Raw genomic sequence first — 23,951 nt, 5'->3', positions numbered from 1 at the left:
GATGGGTGGCCCTGAAAAGGACCGTTTTGTGGTGTGTACCTCACTCACAGGGACCAGAGCTGGGTCACACATTGGCATGGGTGAATGCCCAGCTTTCGTTTCACTACACGCTTGCATCCATACGTCAACCGACAAATATAGGTATCTTTGAGGCTGGTACAACAATAAACACACTTATCTAGAACTACATCATCGTCACCGCACGCACGCCATCGTCATCACCACCCACCCTCCCTCCCTCCTTCCCCGTCCGTCGCGATCTTGAAACGCGTCCGCCATCTTGAAACCCGCCCCGCCATCTTGAAACCCGCTCCGCCATCTTGAAACCCGCCCCGCCATCTTGAAACGCGTCCGCCATCTTGAAACGCGCCCCGCCATCTTGAAACGCGTCCGCCATCTTGGATCGCGTCCGCCATCTTGGATCGCAAGACCGGAAGTGCCGCCATCTTGGATCGCGAGACCGGAAGTGCCGTCATCTTGGATCGCAAGACCGGAGGTGCCGCCATCTTGGATCGCAAGACCGGAAGTGCCGCCATCTTGAAAAAAGGCGCTATAGAGACGTTGTTAACTACTCTTGGGCGTCTGGGAACCGTCCGAAACCTTCCCCATTCCGCCGCGTCAGGCTTTCCTGTCTAACCTCGCCGACATGCAGTTAATATATTTTATAATACCGATCAAAGCGGCTTCAAACCCAAGGCGAATGGGATACAATGACGTGTCATCCAAGTCAGTGAGCCTGACCGGGTGGTTTCATTGCAGAAGATTTTTTTTTTTAAATATGAGAGTTTTGTGTTGTGAGGTTGGTAAAAAGCCCCTATATTGCCTATGTAATTGTTGGTCTGTTGGCCAATGCTATAAAAGCAGATGGTTGCTTGTGTGCGAAATGAAGAGTCGCAAGCCGGCTGAGAACAATTTAGATTGAGTGAGTGAGTTTGGTTTTATGCCGCTTTTAGCAATATTCCACCAATATCATGCCGAGGGACACCAGAAATGGGCTTTACACATTGTACCCATGTTTGGAATCGAACCCGGGTCTTCGGCAATAAGGACGAACGCTTTAACCACTGGGCTACCCCACCGCCCTCCAAGTTTAGACTGCGAGTCATCGTGATCCATTTCTCATAATACCACTCACCCGTGTACATCCGGGTTAGAATTGATCTTCCGCAACCAATGCATGTCTTATGAGGCGACTAAGGGGATCGGATTTGGCTGATTTGGTTCACGGATGTCATCGTATCCTAATTTTGTAGATCGATGCTCAATCATTGGATTGTCTGGACCAGACGCCATTATTTACCGACCGCTGCCATATAGCTGAAGTGCAGCATTAAAACAATAAAACAAAGCAAAACAGCAATGACCTGATCAAAACTAGGTTACCATGAAATAATCTTATTATATGGTCTCTGGTTGTATACTGGCTCGTCACGCCGAAGACCCGGGTTCGAATCCCCACATGGGTACAATGAGTGAAACCCATTTCTGGTGTCCCCCGCCGTGATATTGCTGGAATATTGCTAAAAGCGGTGTAAAACCACACTCAGTCAGTCAGTCAGTCTGGTTGTATACGGGCAGTCTTAACTGAGTTGTTTCTGAAAACTTCAGATTCAGATTAAGATTCATATTTATTCAGTATTCCGGGCCTAAAGGCCTATAGTACAAATACACTTGCTACAATTATATGCACGTGATGGTTGTGGTGACATTTCTTGCATTAAAGACATGTTTTAAATAAATTGCAATAGATTTGATAATATCAATATTTTTAGAATTTAACAGACTGGACAATATTTGTTCATCTCTTACAGGTGTTGATACAAATGATAAATAATTACTTTTTTAAATCTAAATACTTGGTACACACAAATAATACATGAAATTCACTTTCAATATTACCTGTATTACAATTTTTACAGATGGATTCATTTACATCACTGAAAGCTCTATTGGGTTTGCGTAAATAGTGAATTCTAAAATCATGAAAGCCAATTCTAAATTTACACAACGCCCGTATTAACGATTTGAAAACTTCAAGAGCTATGAATACATTTATTCAACGCCATTATCGACCGCTGTTTTCGGAGAGGAGCAGATATTGCAGGTTGGGTATTTCCTTTTAGAAAATACCGCTTCAACAATGCAGCTGCGAGATTATTTCAATTACAGACAGTTCTCATTTCTCATTGGTGGTTATACTGCATACTGTAAATCGTCAGTGGTCGCTCCGGCGTAAACGGAGTGGTTTGATTGGTCTGACGAAACCCATGTCTATAATTAGGGGATTCCCCTTTTCATTTCTAGTGACGACATAGCCAATCGGATTCGTCTTCCGGGTTGCCATATCAGTTCCATTACTGATTCTTCAGCTTGTGAGCACAACAGTAAGGATCGTTCTACAACTTGTGATTTCAGGATTACACGTTTCACTATGAAGTTCACATCGGGCGAGTTGCCTGATGATGTTGAAGAGGATGGGGCGTGTGATGTTACTGACGTGGACAAGAAACTGGATAATGTGATTTCAACAGGTGAGTGTTATGTCGACTTTTTCGCTCGTTTCCGTCTAGATCTGTTGCCTAGACCGGGACAATAAGCATTTTCACATTCCGTTCCTCGTTCTGCTTATATTTTACGTAGTTTTATTCACCTTGATCGTCACTACAATCCATATGTTATCTATGTACACACGAGTAAATATGTCAAGTCGGTTTTACACAAGGAAAGAAATAAACGGTTTCGCAGTTTCATACTGGCAGTCTTTATTAAATTACGACATTTTAGATACTGTATGTACTGAACAACACAAATATCATATTTAATGTCATGACATTTATATATATTTGTGAATGCGACCCATTTTGAGTGACATCTAATTTAGCGATATCAATTTGTTTTCAGTCGTACAGAACTTAAAACTAAACAAGGCTTAAAGTAAAACCATATCGTTTTGTTTGAAAATATTTCGATTAAAATAAGGCAATCGACACTGAAACTAAACAACCAGCCATTGACACAGCCCGGTCGGCAACAAGATCATATATCTCCCCTGGTTGACAGCTGGTCACGTGATTACTGCGTCATGCCTGTTACCGTTTGACCTACATGTCGGCTAAAAAGCCAGACCCACAAATCCGTTGTTGACACAGCCAGTGTGACAGCTCATGCATAGCTAAGGAGAGTTCACCGTGTATACAGTGTCCGCCATTGTTAGTTTATTTGACTGAGCGTAATCCTGCACACATCGCTGTACAGGAATAACCAGGCGACAAAAGCACCGTTATCATTGCGTAGCAGGTATGTGGGGTTGACCATTATGGCCCTTGGAGAAAGTTTGTCACATATCGGATGCAAGAGCTAGGCAACCAAGGCCAGATCGTGACGATGTGTTGACAATTTTATCACGGATGTAATTTGCGCATCGGATTTGCCGACAGTAAAATAGAATATTTTGTTGGCTTTGGACTGGCAACAAACTCGATGGGCAGTTATGACATGATTTTATTTGTGGATAAGCATCGCCGGATAATGACATGCTGATGAGCTCATAGCAGTATGTGTTGTAACTTTAGTATTAGTTATCATCATCAGCTGTTCTGAACTTTGACGTTTCAATATTAATTGTTAAATAGTACACCCATTTTGAGGGGACATTCTTTGTCATCATATAGATTTCACAGGGGAGTTTTATATGCAGTATGATGTCCTTTAGTCTGTCATACAGACCCTGAAGCAAACATATCCAAGAAAGCCCATGCAAGTCTAGATTATGTAGCAAGTCTAGAATATGTGGCAAGTCTAGATTATGTGGCAAGTCTAGATTTCCATGATGAAAGTCTCAAGGCTCCTTTTCATTATATTTAGGAAATATACATCATGTCAATGTATGGAGTGAAATGAGGGTATTTTCTTTCGAAATGACCTAATTTACATGTTAATTAGATCATGATTGCAAGTTTTAGATGTGTTTATTGTATTGAAAACGTGTTAAGCCATTACACCAACTTATCAAATAATGTTATTCTTTATACATTTTGATACAGAAACAACAGATATGTAGCCTGATGATATATTATTTTAAAGTTATTTAACATATTCCAATTGAAGCATCATCTTAAACCAATGATTAGAACAAACTGACAGTTGAAAGATATATCTTTGATCTGTTTCAGGAAAGCCCCATCTAACTGATCGCAATGGAGAAGTAGATGAGGCACCATCATCAAAGGGAGGTAACTCAGAGATGAACAGAAACAATAACAAAATGTCCGAAACACATAGTGTTCCACAGCCAGTCGAAAATGGCCTCTCTGATTCTGAAGACGACACAAACGGAACGACCCCTGATTCCCTGGTCACTGCCCTCTCCAAGGTCACAATTGCAGACAAGTTGAAATCTTTGGCAGAAATCAAACCAGGGACTGAGGTTGATGACCTGAGCAGCAAAATCTCCAATGTCAGATTGGATGAGAAACCAGGCTTGGATGATGGAGAGCAGTACACGGAAATAAATGAATCAGAAATCACAACACTGGCGGAGGTTGAAAAAACGGAAGCAACAAGAAGCCGAAACCGAGCAGCCAACAGAGAGAGGCCCTATGGGTGGGAATCCAGCCAATCACAATCCACATGTTGACCGATATAACCATGTCGCTGCTAAGAACTACCCAGTGAGCGTCAACCGACAACTTTATGGCCAGTTTTCTGGTAATTACAGCCAAGTTCCTCAGTTGTATAACAACAACTTAGTGTGCCAGCAGCGGTCGACTATGAGCAACTACCCACAAGAAGTGACGAAACGATCCCGCGATGAATTTGACCAGCAGCCTTACAAGTATACAAAGCCTGTGGAGCCGATCAACAATCTGAGTGACCCATCCAAGACGCAAACTTCAAATCTGACTTTCTCAAATGTTGTTTCTACAAAGAGTTTTTCCGGTGGCCAAGTGACGGTAAACAGCCCAGACATAGAGTCTCTGATACCCAGCTTCCAGTGCGGAGACACTGCAAATTCGGGAGAATTTGACATCCTTAATTTGCTGAGTCAGGGTGACGAGCCTTACAAGGATCCAGAGATGCTTACAAACATCCCCCCATACTCCCTTCGGCAGGGTTGCCATAACAACATTTCACGCCCGAATCCCCAACTGGTCAATGGATCGTATTTGGATCAGACCCAAGTCAATGTCAACCAAGTGATGGAGACCATTCGAAGCCAAAAAGGAGGGGAAACCCGAACAAGTTTCTCCACCGAGGACTCGGCCAGTGAGGGCTACATCAGCGAGGGAGCCAGTAGTCCATACAGCCCCTACAGCGAGATTCAGGATTCCCCTCCAGAGCAGACCATGTACTCTCCACCTCCTTCTGTCGACAGTGGCGCGTGCATGACATCTGCTTCAAGTCCAGGATCTGCCATTGACATTGGAAGTCCCAGGAGCTCCACAATGGGGTACGAGTGAATATTGATTTGTATGACACCAGTTCCAGACACCCTCCCACTCCCACAAGCTCCAATCAGCCAGTGCCGACCAGTCAAGGGTATGGCCACCAGGCGCCAAGCTACCAGAGTAATATGGGCTACCAGGGCTTGGAGTATCAAGTTCCAGGGGGAGCGGTGAACCCAATACATCAGACTGGATACTTGCAGACACCTGTAGTTGACCAAGGAAAAGAATCTAGTCAGAATAGCAATTATATTGATAACAATTTGGAGACCTTTCTGGATGTTATTGAAACCATTGGGTTGGATCTTTATGTGGATGAACACAAGAAGAAACATAAGAAAGGAGTCCAAGAAACAGTGCTGCCAGTTCAGAAACAAGCACCTGTTCCCCTGCACCAGAAACTGCCCGCTACTGGTCAGCCTGGTCCCAGGAAAAGCATCCCAGTAGCCAGCGTCCAGCCCAATCAGATTCAGCGTAAAGTTCCAACCTCCAGCACACCAGTTCTGTTAGTGAAGCAACCTCCTAGTACAACAGGAGTTCCCGATATCGGTCACCCCGAGTGTCATCAATTCTCAGAAGATGAATCCGACTCCTGTCACAACTGGGCAGATCCTCGTAATACCGGCTCCTCCCCAAATCGTGTTTGTTGCGTCACCTCCTCAACCACCAGCAAAGAAGACACCCACTTTCAGATCAATACGCCCGAAGATTCAGCCAAACCCTGTTCCCGGGGATAGCTACGTCTGACTCTAGAAACGTGCCTGTGAATTCATCTCCAAAGGCAGTGACAACACCCAAACCAGCGCAGCCATCTGGTCAAGTGTCACTGATGACAAGTGGTCAGGTGCCACAGAGTTCCAACAAGACTCAGCCTTCAAGTAAGTGTTCAAAAGTTTTGTCTGTTGTCGAAATCAGGGAGTGACAATTAGGGTTCTGTCGCAGATACTTGCGACATGATTTGCAAAGAGATTGTAGTCCCACGATTGTCCTAAATCATCATTGTAGATTGGCTCTTCAAACAACATCAAGAATGACCTGTATCACTTTATGCCTTTTATAAGACAATGTAACAAATTGTCAGATTTTGTGAATCTCATCCATGTATCCCTTGAAGATCTGGGTCAGAATTGGTTTTCAGCCAACCATGCTTGTCGTAAGAGGTGACTAACGAGATCATGTGATCAGACTCACTGACTTGGCTCACACATATCATCGTATCCCAATTGTGTAGATGGATGCTCGTGATGTTGATCACGGGATTGTCTGGTTCAGACTCGATTACTTAAAACCCTGTCCTATAGCTAAAATATTGCTGAATGCGGTTTTAAACAGCAAAACTAATTTTAAAACAAAATCATCAAATATATCAACGCCAAGAAGTTCCAAAACTCAAATCTTGCCTAGATTTTTTAAACTTATCGACTAGTATGAATATATTTCATATCAAAATGCAAGGGTGAGATTCCATTAATCATCCAAAATCTTATTCTTTCTTCTAAGTTTTATGATTTTAATCAGTAAAGCAGTATGTTCTGCCTTATGTCATACCTAATCAAAACCAACTTAAATATAATGGAAATGTATAATGTATCCCACTAACCTGCTTCAGACATTATTGATTGTGATCATTTGATTCTCATGTCATGGTTACCAATACATTAGCAGAACAAAACATTGTGATGCCAGCTATCCCTTTGTATAAGGGATACCCACTTGAACATCCAAGTGATATTTGCATATGTATATATTACTAAGACAAAATGTATTTTTAAGTGCATGGATGTATTCAGGATTTCAAACAAGGTGCCTTGGCCAGCAATCTTGGATCACAATGGTTATTCTATTCACATTTCAGTGAAATACTAGTCATTTCTTCAAAGTTATGAAAGGAATTTTAACCTGTAAGTATAATCGTTTAACCTCAGTATTTTTCATTCCAGCTCCCAAAACAAATATCAATCAGTTGAACATCGCTCGTAGATGTGTGGCAACCATGACGGCGGAGGAGCTGAAGTGCACCGACCAAGATGGGGACACGTAAGTTGGATTGAAACTTGGAAACATCCACCTGGAATTGATTCTAACAGGGATGGCAATTTTTCGCTGATCCACGGATTTCCTCCGATTTTAATTCAAATTGAGCAATTCCAACCCCCTGTTTGATGACACAATATTAAGTTTCAACTGAAAATAGATGTTCCTGTTGCCATCCCTGTTCTAGAGTTCTACAAATTGCAAAACTAGTCAAGTCATGTTCTTTTCAATCATGTAGGTTCTCCACTTGTCAAAAGCCAGCGTCTTACGCCACTGTTGTGTTTGGTTGATTGAGCTCTGCCAATTATTTTTTATTTGAAAGCATGAAGTCTAGTATGAATTATAGTAAATACAGATTTTTGAGAAGGAAAAATATAATTTGTTTAATACAGAGTTGACTCTGCGATGACTCCAGGGCTCCGTTGTATAAAGTGACCTTAGCGCTAAGACTGTTGCAAGTCTATGTCAAGGTACAGGAGTTACGTTAACCTTAGAGCTAAGACTGTTGCAAGTCTATGTCAAGGTATGGGAGTTACGTTAACCTTAACGCTTAGACTGTTGCAAGTCTATGTCAAGGTATGGGAGTTACGTTAACCTTAGCGCTAAGACTGTTAACCTTAGTTACGCTAAGACTGTCGCAAGTCTATGTCAAGATATGGGAGTTACGTTAACCTTAGGGCAGAGATTGCTTTGTACACAAAAATGTCAAATCTTAACTAAGACTGACTGACTGTGTTTGGTTTTACGCCGCTTTTAGCAATATTCCACCAACATCACGGCGGGGGATTCCAGCAACCCCATGTACGGCGGGGGACACCAGAAATTGGCTTCACACATTGTACCCATGTGGGGATTCGAACCCGGGTCTTCGGCGTGACGAGCCAACGCTTTAACCACTAGGCTACCCCACCACCCCTTTTAACTTAGAGATTACTGAGGATAGATAAAGTAACTAAGGTATATTGAGAGGTTCTATTTCAGCACATGAACTTGGCAACTTGCAGACTATCTTATCGTTTCTCATCTTACAGATCAAATATAAATAACAAACACGTAAACCAACATTTAAACTTTATTATATTTTTACAATTAATGGAAAATGGCAAAATACCCAATTAAGTTTGAGTGAGGTGGGTACAAATTATTTGGTTACTCAAAGGAAAATTAGGATACCCAATTGAGATGAACACAAGCGAGTACGTAACTCAATGACCCAAAAAGTTATCTGTAGCTCTGGCCTCTGTGTTTCAGGTACCTGCATGTGGCTGTGTGTAAGGCGGACAAGTACATGGTGCAGGCGCTGCTGGAGAGGATCGTGCGAGAGAACCTGCAGACCATGATAGACACACAGAACAGAGAGAGACAGGAGAAATATTGCAGGCCCCACGAGGCCATGATAGACACAGAGAACAGCTGAGACCATGATAGACACAGAGACAGGTACGAGAAATATTGCAGGCCTCCACATGATAGACACAGACCATGATAGACACAGAGAACAGCGAGAGACAGGTACGAGAAATATTGCAGGCCTCACGTAGACCATGATAGACACAGAACAGCGAGAGACAGGTACGAGACATATTGCAGGCCTCACGTAGACCATGATAGGCACAGAACAGCGAGAGACAGGTACGAGACATATTGCAGGCCTCACGTAGACCATGATAGACACAGAACAGCGAGAGACAGGTACGAGAAATATTGCAGGCCTCACATGGTATTGTCCATCATCTTGTGGTATACTCAGGGAAAGATGTCAAAGTTTGTGTTTTGTTTGTTTTTTGGTTTTTATCGAGGTACTACATCTGTTTATCAAACGAAGTACAAAATGTGCTTTCGTAAAAGACAACATGTTAAACATACCAGTGTAAAAGCTTCCAGTAACGATGTGCTTATGATGAAATATTCAAAGTTACATATTCAAAGGTAACTAGCTGTGATGTAGAAAGAGAAATACTGACATTGTGTGCGGATATTTACCAAAAATAACATTTTTTCAGAGCTCCAGATAAGATTTAACTTATGTGGGTACTGTACCCACTGTACTTTTTTGGAGTGGGTATTATGAATGTTGAGTGGGTATTTCATTTTCCGTTACCCACTGCTTTCAAACATGTGCGTATTTCAGTCATTTTACTCACCTAAGTATTATGTCACTGAGTAAGTCTACTAAGCAGGTATGTTCTGCCTTATGTCATACCTAATCAAAACCAACTTAAATATAAGGGAAATGAGTTCATAAAACATCACTCATCCTAAATGGACAGTATAGCACTTGTCGATACTAACAGTACAACTTGATAGCAATTGATGTCTTTTTCATTACGCAAGCGATTTTTATAAATATATTTTCCGTACGCATTTGTTTTAAACTTTTTGCGTATCTAACATTTTAAATGCGTAATTGGTACGCAACAATTATTTTTCAATGCATAATTGGAAATTTTCTATGCGTATTTTACCCGGATACGCAGCTTATCTGGGCCTCTGATTTTTTCCTAAAACAATGCTTCTTTCCCACTTCTAGTCTGGTTGCCATGGTTTCTCTTCTTTACACACATGTACAGACATGTTAGATATAAATGAAAGTTTGATTTTCAAGAATATTTTTTGTATCATCACTAGCAGCCTAAGCATGATCCTATTACAGACAATCATGATCCTTTTGTTTCTGTTTATGACAATTTATAGTTTTGTCACAGACAAGTCATATTTCTGTCACAGACTCCTGTATATCTTGCCGTCAGCGCCAACCAACCTGATATGGTGGAGATGCTTATCAAGTATGGCGCCGATGTCAATCTGCTTGCAGAGGTATTTACAATCTTTTCAACATGTGTGGTCAGCCTGAAAATGCTTATTAAGCTTCTGCTGTCTTGAAAATACCTAATGAATTGATATCTTTACTTGATGATGTTTGCATTGTGCATTTTGGATCGCAATTTTAAAAACATTTTAGCGCGAAAATTTATACACCGCGAATAAACCTGTCATTCATTCAGTCTAGCCACGTTCGCCCCTGAGTTGTTACCATAACACATCAAGTTTGAAGACAGAAATCTACGGGAATCTTAAAATGACGACTGATAGTAGCATAAAGAATCATACTTAACTGTCGCTATAATGGATTTCCCAAAACATATTCAAATAATGAGCCAAATCCCATCGCCGAATTAGCGATAACAGCAATGTGTATTGTGGCCGCCATGGAAATTGGTCACATGACAGATGGTTTGATACAAAACAGATTACCATGAAGCGACTCGAAAGAAATAATACAGCAGTATTTTATTTATTCATTAAGATTTTATTTACCAGTACATCATGAAGCTTAATAGTCACTTAACACTCAATCATCTCATTCACAACAACCCGGCTTGTTTGAAATCACAAAGAGCTTCATATACAGTAGAAGTTAATTCGTCAGATCGTCAGAATTCGGAACATAAGACTGATGTGTTTTTCATCTCTTCCGTGGGTAAACGGATTACTGTGTACTAGTATATCGCACAGATAGGGATTTCCGGTGAGTAAGCAATAAACGCCGCCTGACAGGTTAAGCCACTCTGTTTGTTTTCACTGCTATTAGTGGCGGCCAAAGAGACAGCTGGCAGTTCCGGCAATTACTGATTGCGCGAATAATTGACCGCGCGATGTAGTCTAAACTGTCAATTCCGCGAAAATTGCACCACGCGAAAATAAGTACGTTTACAGTAACATTGAGAAACACTGAGATGCATCGATTCTTTTTCTAAGACAATACAATTATCGATACATTCAAAACTGTATGGATATTTAGTTTTGAAAGTATCAGTTTAAATATGTTTATGTATCATTTACATTTTGCAATTTTTGTATCATATTTTTTGATGTTATGAAAGTTATAAATAATTATTTTTCATGCACAAAGATGGGAAATTAGAACTTTTTAATCTCTGAGAATAAAAAATGTTGTCTTTTCATGGACAATTAGGAAATATGTATGGCCCAATCCCATTAGTCGCCTCTTACGACAAGCATGGGTTACTGAAGGTTCATTCTAGCCTGGACCTTCACGGGTCGACATCCCTATTAGCTTACCTATCCGAGATATACATATTTCAATGGGACATTTTGATTCCAGCGGACATCTACAAACGGACAGAAGGAAGTGAAGGCAGCTATACACAGTGCGTCATCCAATGGGAAGGATCATCTCACAACTCTCCAGTCATTACTTAGAGCACAGGACCTGAATCTCAACATGTTCAACTCCGACGGTTAGTTTCACCAAATCATGTTAAACCTTTTGCCATACATGTACTAGTGTACCGATACAGCAGTTTAGTATTGTATCGTGATACGAGTCTCATGATAATCGATTCACAACCTGCGTCACAATACAAGCAATTTGTTACTGGATAAATGAAGTCATAGTGATGTGAAAGTGTGACTAATATCCGAAACTATTCGGGAACTAATTTATGCAGATTATATAGCCTTTCCCTGTTTGGCTATAAACAGCAGAATCTTCACAGTGCCCCAAGGTTATATGTATTTACCCTACAATATCCCTTTGTTGCTTGAAAGTTATACACAGGATTCATGGACGTGATGGGGGGGGAATAAGTAAGTTCAAAGGGAGATAACTCGACGTCTCTGATACATTATCTCCCTTTGAATGTGTGTAAACTTTCATTTTTTTGTGAGGAAGTCCATTAAACAAGTATGTAGGGTGTTGATCTTTAGAAAAACACTTTTTTAAGATGTTAACTTTCAAATACTGTTGTGATAAGGATGATGTAAAAAAATAAATGTGTGTAGGCAAAGGGAGGTAATTAAGAAATGTAATTATCTCCCTTTGAAATTGTTGGCACACTGTTTTGTCATCACTGGTTCAGCTGAATGAATTCGTGTTTTAATAATATTCAAGTCACTTTTTCATAGCCCTGGCTTATAAAACCATGATTCATTATAACGCAGTACATATACTAAAATTGGAACAACACAGAGACTGACTGACTGACTGAGTTTAGTTTTACACCGCTTTTAGCAATATTCCAGCAATATCACGGCGGGGGACACCAGAAATGGGCTTAACACATTGTGCCCATGTGGGGAATCGAACCCGGGCCTTCGGCGTGACGAGCCAACGCTTTAACCACTAGGCTACCCCACCGCCCCGAACAACACAGAGAAGACTGGCTTGGCCCGTGCTTAAGAATGACATGCAAATTCGCATTCCATTTTTTTTCACCCATTTTGACAGCTCCCCCCTTAAGAAATTTCAAAGGAGGATTCAAAGAAATAAGCTCATTCACAAAGACAACCTAAGAAATGGGGTCCATTTCATCTCAGTGAGAGCCTTAACCTCCCATTTGGGCACATAAAGTGTCCATAAACGTTTCTTATCAGGTTCTTCTAGGCAAAATAATGTAAACTAGACCCAAACATCTGAATTATGGCACTTTAGGTTGAGGCTTTATTGGTCAGTGTTGTCTTAACTGATTAGTCATGAAATGTTAGTTTAAGTTTTCATTCAGAGATTGCTTAGGGACCATTCATAATGTATGGTTAGGGGGAGAGATGATGATATTTATGGAAAAGCATGTACAATGTGAATGACCCCCACCCCCCTAAAATTTATGTACAAATAAGTGACCTCCCGCTGCATGTCATGTACAAAATCAATGACCACCCCCTCCCCTTCCCATAATTTATAAGCATAATTATAAACATATTTTTATGTACAAAATTAATGACCCCTAGTACGTGTGTGTACAAAATTGATTTGCACCCCACCCCCCACCCCCAGCTCCCCAGAACAAAATGGGTGACCCTCCCCTTAAAATCATCATCATCACCCAACCTCTATTTTTTGGGGTTGATAATGTAGAGCTGAGCCTTTTAGGTAGATCCCACATAGTTTCTGTTGGTGAATGTTGCTCTGTTGCTCCGTTACTGTCTCCTGTGTTGCAAAGGTTTTCTTAAACGTGTCACAGTATCTTACATGTGTTTAGGTATGAAAGACAGAAAAAAAAATCTCATTTCTGATCTTGACATGTTAAATAGATTATTTGTTAGAGCCAGAGTTCCGCCATTCTCCTGCTCAATACATGTACTCTACTCATGAGATGTGAAAGAACGCTCCACAATTCCATATTACAATAGTAGTTGTCGTGCTAGGACAGATTTAAAATAGTGAAAGCTATCTATGAAAGTATCAAATGTTCTTTGACTTGTTTTGAATAGTATAACTGTTTACCACTGTTCACAGATCTTAGAATCGGAAACCAAATCCACTATTGATTATCAGATGACTTGTGATGAACGATTATCGATTATAATCGAAATATATACATTTTTAATGTAATCACCAATTTGAAGTTTTTTTCTCCAGTTTTCTAATTAATGTTTTTAATAACTAATACTGTCATGCAATGAAATGTACACATGCAAGAAACACACTGGAACTGTAATTAAACAATAAAAGTAATTAAAATTTTACAATGCACATAGCTTTACGCTGTTGAGCGCATGTTTGTTCGTGAATATTCGTCAAAATTTATGGTTAGTTTGCTTCATTCAAGTGTGTTATACTAAAACAACACAATTCTGATTAATCAAAAATATGTTTTATACAATCAATAATAATTTTTAATCCTTCTTTCGATCGATATTCGATTATTTTCGTTTATCGGAAAACCACTAACAGATCTAGTGTTGAATTTGTTGAACTAGTGTGATATTTTGCTTACAGGTTGTACTGCCCTTCATTGTGCCATCCTTGAGCACGGCCAACCTCGCCCCGACACCGGCGCCCCCACAGACAGCAAACCCATCATTGAAAACCTTATCAGGGCCGGAGCTGATCCAAACTCGCAGGTGAGAGCTGCTTTCTTCATGTGCTTGACGAGAGAATGAGCAGGAGGTTTAATGTTGATTTGAATAGCATTTTCGTTACATCCTAGCGTGTCTGTAGCCTGGTGACAAGGGTGCCGTTTGTTCAATTCTTATAACCTAGTGGTTAAAGTGTTCCCAAGTCATGCCAAAAACCCGGGTTAGATTCCCACATGGGTACAATGTGTGAAGCTTATTTCTGGTATCTTCATTGTGATATGGATGGGGGGCGGTGGGGTAGCCTAGTGGTTAAAGCGTTGGCTCGTCACGCCAAAGACCCGGGTTCGATTCCCCACATGGGCACAATGTGTTAAGCCCATTTCTGGTGTCCCCCGCCGTGATATTGCTGGAATATTGCTAAAAGCGGCATAAAACCAAACTCAGTCAGTCAGTCAGTGATATGGATGGGATATTGTTTGAAAACTCAAATCATGACCTCCCTTTATTGACTGCCACTATGCTCTAGTGGATAGACCGTCGGCGAAGAGAGTTGAACTAGATTGGTGGTTCAGTCCCTGGCTGAGTCACACCATAAGATGCTAGGATGGTACTTGTTCTTGCCTCCCTTTAGCAACCTCTCGATCATCATGCTTATCATTAGAGGCCACTGAGTGGATTGGATGGTCAGACTGCCTGAATTGGAATCTAGTTGAATTGTATTACGAAGAGGACTGACTGACTGACTGAGAGGACTGACTGACTGACTGAGTTTGTAAATATCTCTTTCCAATGACCCAATCGCTTTATAGTTTGGACAATGAAATGCATGTGGACCCGCATTTGTATTTTGTCTATGTAACTGTCAACAAAATAAACAGCAGAACGCAGAATCTCTGTAAACAGCGGTAGTGTTGGGTCATAAAGGTAAATGCACGTGCAGTTCATGATAGTTACCTGTGCACTGCACAGTGATAGACCGTTTGGATCATTCACCTTGACCTCTTCTAGCTGTCATCATGAAAGCTTATTCAGATGATGCTAAACGTTTAATTAGCAATGTGTTTAATTTTTTTTAAAAAGAGAGCAAACGTAGCAAACCGATTTATAAGGTGTCGGATTACATGAAACGCATAACTTTTTGCTCTTGGCGTGAAAAAGAACATCGTGCTAACAATTGTGAAAAATAAACCAACAACCAATAAACAAAACCTTGTACAAAAAGGTAGGCATCCAAAGTTAGATTCTTTTGACATCAGGGTCATCAGCAAAGCTGACCTACATTGACGAACGTTGACCTTTATGACCCAACACTGCCGCTGTTACAGGTCATTGGCTCCCTCCCTCTGCAAGCCTTCTGCGTTCTGCTGTTTATTTTGTTGACAGTTACATAGACAGATTCTTTAATACAAATGCATAAAATCGGTGATTTACAATGTGATTAGGTTGTCTGACAAAACATCCACTTGCACAGTTTGAGATCGATTGGGTCATTGGATGAAGAGATATTTACAAAAAACCGGGTCCACATGCATTTCATGCCAAACTATAGCAATATTCCAGCAACATAACAGCGGGGGACACCACAAATGGGCTTCACTCATTGTACCCATGTGGGGATTTGAACCCGGGTCTTCGGCGTGACGAGCCAACGCTTTAACCACTAGGCTACCCCACCGCCCCTTTACCCAGAGGAAGGTAACAACAAACTATAATACTCATCTGTGTTTCTGTTCTTCAGGACAAAAAGAGTGGAAAGACAGCCTTCATGTATGCACTAGAAACAAGGGACTACACTTTGATTGACACTCTGTTGAACCTTGTCGATATCACCAAGGTCAGGTGTTATTTCCGCACACAAGCGTTCGACGGAAGCACGTGTGTCAAGATCATGGAGAGCAGGAAGTCAGAGTTCCCGCCCAAACTGTATGATAAACTTGCAGCCATAATGTCGAACAGCCGCAGTATTCTCTCCCACAGATGAGCGGTCAACGCGTCCTCATTTATTTCATGTCATTACGGTTTTGCATTGTGTATATCTCTTCTGTTCAACAACATTTTGGTCACTTCATGTTTATAGCTCATTTTCGCTCATACTATCAATTTGTTATTTTTGTACAGAAGCTATTTTTATCATCTTCGAGATGGCTCTATTTTTCTCTAGTGAGGTGCATTTTTTCAAAAACAAACATAACATTTATCGTAAGGAACTGTAAGTCCTTTATCATTCTGCAGAGTTGCCTTCCTTGGATATGTGAAGCACTGCAATGCAACAGAAAATCTGTGTCAAACAGAACTCACTCACTTGTTGAAAATCAAGAAGTTTTGTAACATATCTTTTTAACGTAGAGATGTCTAAATAGACATTAAATTGCCTGTGCAATCCCTTTCATGTAAATTTCTCTTCCTAAATAAACTATTGCTTAAAGCAAACATATACTTTTTTTACATCACTTTTAGACTACTCAATTCATGAATTTCACATTTTATGTGTAATACACTCAGCAATGATGTCATAAAACTTCTTATGTCAACTTTCATTTGTTATTTCATAAATGTTTAATTTAATTTCAAATAATTTGCTACATATTTTTTCAGATTATGCCTGCACATTAAGTGACATGCCAAGCCTTAATGCTTCCGCAGCAAACTAACAAAGTGTCTTATACCATGTCATGTTGATATTGGCCTGTTACAACCTGGTGTATTTAACAGTTGGCTAGAGATTAGGGCTGGCTAAAAGGATCGATAATCGGAGATATCGTTGATAGAAAAAATTATTAATCATTATCGATATGAAAATTGTGGTATCAAAAATACTGTACATTAACTTTTGTGATAGAAATTGTTGTAAGTTTACTCATACAATCTACAAAGTTTGGTCTTTATTCTGCTTCTAAATTATGTTCAGGATGCTATTGTGTTAATAATCCATGTAGAAACAATCATCACTCGCCAGTGATGTGAAATATATTCATTTCTTTCAGACCTTTTGGGCATTTTCGCTTCAAAGTTATTTGCATGTTTAAGAATAATCAATCGATATTAGTTTTCGATTATCTATGATCTACATTGATAGTCAGCCCTACAAGAGACATTTGTATGTATTTATTTGTAGTACATTGATCAATGGTTGTAAGAAGCGTGCAATACAGGTATCATGGTTCCTGACATTGGGCTGACCGCATTAGCATTCAAATGAATTCATGGGTCGTTGAACTGAGTTTTTAAGACTTTGAACTGAACTGGAGACACTTTGAACTGAAATGAATGAGACATTTATCTGAGTTCGCGAGATGCTTCATGAAGTGGAGTAGCAGGATCAGATGGTCAGGCTCACTGACTTAGTCTATGCACGTGTTCATTTCCCAGTCAAAGTAAACTTCGACTCAGTATTATTCATTACACTGCTATACTGAGTTTAACAAACCCTAGTAGAAGGTCGCGTCAGCTAACCTGTTGGTTAGCATAGAACGTTATTCATGATGTCAATCACAGGATTGTCTGATCCAGACTTGATTGCAGACATTAATCTAATCAGGAAACAAACATGAGACGTCCGAAAAAAGGTTTTGACCTTTGTAACATCAGAGACAATGCACTGGCTTCAGGTGTGGTCAGTAGCTTCATAGTTACCTCCCTTGTTCATATCAACACATGTTTGTCTGCAGCTTGATTGTTTAGCATTTGCGTTTAGTGTTGTAACAGTTTATTGTGATTACATATATATCTTCACAGGCGTGTAACTTAAATCCTTAAAGGATGTATCAAACATGATCACAGTTGAAACAGTGCTTCAAAATTTGGTATACAGAGTAATCTTTGGAAAAGTTTTACTTAATTTACTATTTGTGTTGCTAGGAAATAAATAAATAATAAATGTATTTATCTATGCACTTAAATTTACAAAATACTCAATATGATGCATAAATTATAATATTGTATTTTAATTGATTTTTAAATTCTGCATTGATTTTCAGCATTCAATTTTGCATTAATCTTGCCCAGACTCGATTATTTACAGACCGCCGCCATGTGGCTGGAATATTGCTGAGTGTGGCATTAACCAACAAACTCACAATAAGTATCATATTTGTTATATTTTAACCATAGAGCATAGTAGTAAATGACTGAAAATACTTCTGGGACAAGAGTAAATTTAGGTCACACTTTTTATTACTTGGTTTACAGATTTATTTACAGCAATAATCCTGTCGGTAGGTGGTAACAAAAACGAAATGCTATTTCAGATTTTTTTTTTCCTTAGGGGCTTTCACTCAAGTAGGCTGTTCAAAAGAAAAAGAAAATATTCTATCAGCCATTCAGGTGTTCTCATTTTTTACTATAACAGGGTTTTAAAAACCGAGCATTTTCACTTGGTAATATTAATTTGGCGATTATATTTGTTTCAATATTTAAAATGTTGTTTCAACAATGCTAAATTTGTAACAGAAAGTCAATTTCAGTCAAATAGATTTTTAAATTATTTGGATTATATTTATAGGTGGTATTTGAAAAATGGAAAATTGAAATTATTTTTTTCCACATAAGCAAAAATTATGGTCAGGGATATGTAACCAAGTAATTAAAATAAAGTGTGTCCTTAGCACTTGTGAAACACCTGTGGACTGTTCTCTGACAATGGAGAATAATTATTTTTGTGATTAATATCCTGACACCTGTACAGGGATCTAGATCTAGACCTGAACATAGGCCGATATTGGAACTGAGGTTTAAAACAGATATTAGTTAAAAAATAAAAATAGGGTTTAAAAATTTCAAATTTATGTCCTTATATGGTGACTGTTGTGATGTCTCTGATGTCTTGTATTTTACTAAGCTGGTAACTTAATCAATAAGGACTAAGGTTTTAATGAACATTTTTACCAAATTATGTTAAAACAATGTTAAGACACTATTTTAGAATACTTCTGTATGTGATAAAATACAAACATTTTAAACCTCCTAGTCAATGAGTTGGAATATGCTAGATAGATCCCCACTACTATATATCACAAAGGATTTGTTTTTAACATATGTGAGGTGTGTTGTGGCCTTGAATCTATGTATTGTCTTTTTTCATCAAATTTTGTTAATGATGTAAATAGCTGAAGATTTGTTACAATGATTTTCTATTGTTATTATATTATCTGTGTACATATGTGATTAGTTAAGACATAGTTGTTAAGAGATGTCATGCAACATTATATGTGTCTAAGAGAAAATAAAATTCTTCAATTTTCTTTACATCACTGTTTGTAGTTTGTGTCTACTAAGCACAATGTTTAGATGGTTCAAATTTGAATTGTTTCATGCTATGACTATCGGTGATGACCTGGTTGTGTTAGTGTGTCTGTAGTGATGTCACACCGTCAGTCATGCCCTGGTTGTGTTTGTTTGTCTATAGTGATGTCACACCGTCAGTCATGCCCTGGTTGTGTTAGTGTGTCTATAGTGATGTCACACCATCAGTCATGACCTGGTTGTGTTAGTGTGTCTATAGTGATGTCACACCGTCAGTCATGCCCTGGTTGTGTTAGTGTGTCTATAGTGATCTCACACCGTCAGTCATGTCCTGGTTGTGTTAGTGTGTCTATAGTGATGTCACACCATCAGTCATGCTCTTGTTGTGTTAGTGTGTCTATAGTGATGTCACACCGTCAGTCATGCCCTGGTTGTGTTAGTGTGTCTATAGTGATCTCACACCGTCAGTCATGTCCTGGTTGTGTTAGTGTGTCTATAGTGATGTCACACCATCAGTCATGCTCTTGTTGTGTTAGTGTGTCTATAGTGATGTCACACCATCAGTCATGCTCTTGTTGTGTTAGTGTGTCTATAGTGATGTCACACCGTCAGTCATGCTCTTGTTGTGTTGTCAGTCATGCTCTTGTTGTGTTAGTGTGTCTGTAGTGATGTCACACTGTCAGTCATGCCCTGGTTGTGTTAGTGTGTCTATAGTGATGTCACACCGTCAGTCATGCCCTGGTTGTGTTAGTGTGTCTATAGTGATGTCACACCGTCAGTCATGCCCTGGTTGTGTTAGTGTGTCTATAGTGATGTCACACCGTCAGTCATGCCCTGGTTGTGTTAGTGTGTCTATAGTGATGTCACACCGTCAGTGTCTGTGTGATGTCACACCGTCAGTGTGTGTCTATAGTGATGTCACACCGTCAGTCATGCTCTTGTTGTGTTAGTGTGTCTGTAGTGATGTCACACCGTCAGTCATGACCTGGTTGTGTTAGTGTGTCTATAGTGATGTCACACCGTCAGTCATGCCCTGGTTGTGTTAGTGTGTCTATAGTGATGTCACACCGTCAGTCATGCCCTGGATGTGTTAGTGTGTCTGTAGTCATGTCACACTGTCAGTCATACCCTGGTTGTGTTAGTGTGTCTATAGTGATGTCACACTGTCAGTCATGTCCTGGTTGTGTTAGTGTGTCTGTAGTCATGTCACACTGTCAGTCATGTCCTGGATGTGTTAGTGTGTCTATAGTGATGTCACACTGTCAGCCATGCCCTGGATGTGTTAGTGTGTCTATAGTGATGTCACACTGTCAGTCATGTCCTGGTTGTGTTAGTGTGTCTATAGTGATGTCACACTGTCAGTCATGTCCTGGATGTGTTAGTGTGTCTATAGTGATGTCACACTGTCAGTCATGTCCTGGTTGTGTTAGTGTGTCTATAGTGATGTCACACTGTCAGCCATGCCCTGGATGTGTTAGTGTGTCTGTAGTCATGTCACACTGTCAGTCATGACCTGGTTGTGTTAGTGTGTCTATAGTGATGTCACACTGTCAGCCATGCCCTGGTTGTGTTAGTGTGTCTGTAGTGATGTCACACTGTCAGTCATGCCCTGGTTGTGTTAGTGTGTCTGTAGTGATGTCACACCGTCAGTCATGCCCTGGTTGTGTTAGTGTGTCTATAGTGATGTCACACTGTCAGTCATGCCCTGGTTGTGTTAGTGTGTCTGTAGTGATGTCACACTGTCAGTCATGCCCTGGTTGTGTTAGTGTGTCTATAGTGATGTCACACCATCAGTCATGCTCTTGTTGTGTTAGTGTGTTTATAGTGATGTCACACCGTCAGTCATGCCCTTGTTGTGTTAGTGTGTCTGTAGTGATGTCACACCGTCAGTCATGCCCTGGTTGTGTTAGTGTGTCTGTAGTGATGTCACACCGTCAGTCATGACCTGGTTGTGTTAGTGTGTCTGTAGTGATGTCACACTGTCAGTCATGTCCTGGTTGTGTTAGTGTGTCTGTAGTGATGTCACACTGTCAGTCATGCCCTGGTTGTGTTAGTGTGTCTGTAGTGATGTCACACCGTCAGTCATGCCCTGGTTGTGTTAGTGTGTCTGTAGTGATGTCACACCGTCAGTCATGCCCTGGTTGTGTTAGTGTGTCTGTAGTGATGTCACACCGTCAGTCATGCCCTGGTTGTGTTAGTGTGCCTGTAGTGATGTCACACCGTCAGTCATGCCCTGGTTGTGTTAGTGTGTCTGTAGTGATGTCACACTGTCAGTCATACCCTGGTTGTGTTAGTGTGTCTGTAGTGATGTCACACCGTCAGTCATGCCCTTGTTGTGTTAGTGTGTCTGTAGTGATGTCACACCGTCAGTCATGCCCTGGTTGTGTTAGTGTGTCTGTAGTGATGTCACACCGTCAGTCATGACCTGGTTGTGTTAGTGTGTCTGTAGTGATGTCACACCGTCAGTCATACCCTGGTTGTGTTAGTGTGTCTGTAGTGATGTCACACTGTCAGTCATGCCCTGGTTGTGTTAGTGTGTCTGTAGTGATGTCACACCGTCAGTCATGCCCTGGCTGTGTTAGTGTGTCTGTAGTGATGTCACACCGTCAGTCATGCCCTGGTTGTGTTAGTGTGTCTGTAGTGATGTCACACCGTCAGTCATGCCCTGGTTGTGTTAGTGTGTCTGTAGTGATGTCACACCGTCAGTCATGCTCTTGTTGTGTTAGTGTGTCTGTAGTGATGTCACACCGTCAGTCATGCCCTGGTTGTGTTAGTGTGTCTGTAGTGATGTCACACCGTCAGTCATGCCCTGGTTGTGTTAGTGTGTCTGTAGTGATGTCACACCGTCAGTCATGCCCTGGTTGTGTTAGTGTGTCTGTAGTGATGTCACACCGTCAGTCATGCCCTGGTTGTGTTAGTGATGTGTCTGTAGTGATGTCACACCGTCAGTCATGCCCTGGTTGTGTTAGTGTGTCTGTAGTGATGTCACACCGTCAGTCATGCCCTGGTTTGTGTTAGTGTGTCTGTAGTGATGTCACACCGTCAGTCATGCCCTGGTTGTGTTAGTGTGTCTGTAGTGATGTCACACCGTCAGTCATGCCCTGGTTGTGTTAGTGTGTCTGTAGTGATGTCACACCGTCAGTCATGCCCTGGTTGTGTTAGTGTGTCTGTAGTGATGTCACACCGTCAGTCATGCCCTGGTTGTGTTAGTGTGTCTCTAGTGATGTCACACCGTCAGTCATGCCCTGGTTGTGTTAGTGTGTCTGTAGTGATGTCACACCGTCAGTCATGCCCTGGTTGTGTTAGTGTGTCTGTAGTGATGTCACACCGTCAGTCATGCCCTGGTTGTGTTAGTGTGTTTCTAGTGATGTCACACTGTCAGTCATGCCCTGGTTGTGTTAGTGTGTCTGTAGTGATGTCACACCGTCAGTCATGCCCTGGTTGTGTTAATGTGTCTGTAGTGATGTCACACTGTCAGTCATGACCTGGTTGTGTTAATGTGTCTGTAGTGATGTCACACCGTCAGTCATGCCCTGGTTGTGTTAATGTGTCTGTAGTGATGTCACACCGTCAGTCATGCCCTGGTTGTGTTAATGTGTCTGTAGTGATGTCACACTGTCAGTCATGCCCTGGTTGTGTTAGTGTGTTTCTAGTGATGTCACACTGTCAGTCATGCCCTGGTTGTGTTAGTGTGTCTGTAGTGATGTCACACCGTCAGTCATGCCCTGGTTGTGTTAGTGTGTCTGTAGTGATGTCACACCGTCAGTCATGACCTGGTTGTGTTAGTGTGTCTGTAGTGATGTCACACCGTCAGTCATGCCCTGGTTGTGTTAGTGTGTCTGTAGTGATGTCACACCGTCAGTCATGCCCTGGTTGTGTTAGTGTGTCTGTAGTGATGTCACACCGTCAGTCATGCCCTGGTTGTGTTAGTGTGTCTCTAGTGATGTCACACCGTCAGTCATGCCCTTGTTGTGTTAGTGTGTCTGTAGTGATGTCACACTGTCAGTCATGCCCTGGTTGTGTTAGTGTGTCTGTAATGATGTCACACCGTCAGTCATGCCCTGGTTGTGTTAGTGTGACTGTAGTGATGTCACACTGTCAGTCATGCCCTGGTTGTGTTAGTGTGTCTGTAGTGATGTCACACTGTCAGTCATGCCCTGGTTGTGTTAGTGTGACTGTAGTGATGTCACACCGTCAGTCATGACCTGGTTGTGTTAGTGTGTTTCTAGTGATGTCACACTGTCAGTCATGCCCTGGTTGTGTTAGTGTGTCTGTAGTGATGTCACACCGTCAGTCATGCCCTGGTTGTGTTAGTGTGTCTGTAGTGATGTCACACCATCAGTCATGCCCTGGTTGTGTTAGTGTGTCTGTAGTGATGTCACACCGTCAGTCATGCCCTGGTTGTGTTAG

General features: G+C 40.9%; 1 protein-coding gene and 1 long non-coding RNA gene across 3 annotated transcripts; one reads left to right on the top strand and one right to left on the bottom strand.

Annotated features, from left to right (window-relative positions):
* Positions 1-2,328: 2,328 nt before the first annotated feature.
* LOC124279224 (nuclear factor NF-kappa-B p105 subunit-like) lies at positions 2,329-16,947 on the top strand. 2 transcript variants are annotated; one of them, XM_046715036.1, is made up of 8 exons: positions 2,329-2,531; positions 4,173-6,322; positions 7,385-7,481; positions 8,730-8,844; positions 10,206-10,295; positions 11,605-11,740; positions 14,221-14,345; positions 16,039-16,947. In XM_046715036.1, exons 2-8 carry the CDS (start codon positions 6,274-6,276, stop codon positions 16,279-16,281), a joined length of 855 nt encoding a protein of 284 aa, XP_046570992.1. In that variant the 5' UTR covers positions 2,329-2,531; positions 4,173-6,273; the 3' UTR covers positions 16,282-16,947. The 2 variants fall into 2 exon arrangements, with proteins under 2 accessions (XP_046570992.1, XP_046570991.1); XM_046715035.1 differs by lacking the exons at positions 2,329-2,531; positions 7,385-7,481; positions 8,730-8,844; ... (2 more) ...; positions 14,221-14,345; positions 16,039-16,947 and adding an exon at positions 3,150-3,297 and having other exon boundaries at positions 4,173-5,665.
* On the bottom strand, positions 11,979-18,031 carry LOC124279225. The gene is made up of 3 exons (XR_006899329.1): positions 17,825-18,031; positions 15,975-15,979; positions 11,979-11,990 (listed from the first exon to the last, which is right to left on the bottom strand). It is a non-coding gene; the product is annotated as an uncharacterized LOC124279225 (long non-coding RNA).
* Between the last annotated feature and the right edge of the window lie 5,920 nt (positions 18,032-23,951).

Source organism: Haliotis rubra, unplaced genomic scaffold, assembly GCF_003918875.1.
Source record: "Haliotis rubra isolate DU_JTF1 unplaced genomic scaffold, ASM391887v1 Scf248, whole genome shotgun sequence".
NCBI classification, from domain to species: Eukaryota; Metazoa; Mollusca; class Gastropoda; order Lepetellida; family Haliotidae; genus Haliotis; species Haliotis rubra.
The sequence above is the reverse complement of the archived record's forward strand: the minus strand, read 5'-3'. Positions and strand labels throughout refer to the sequence as shown.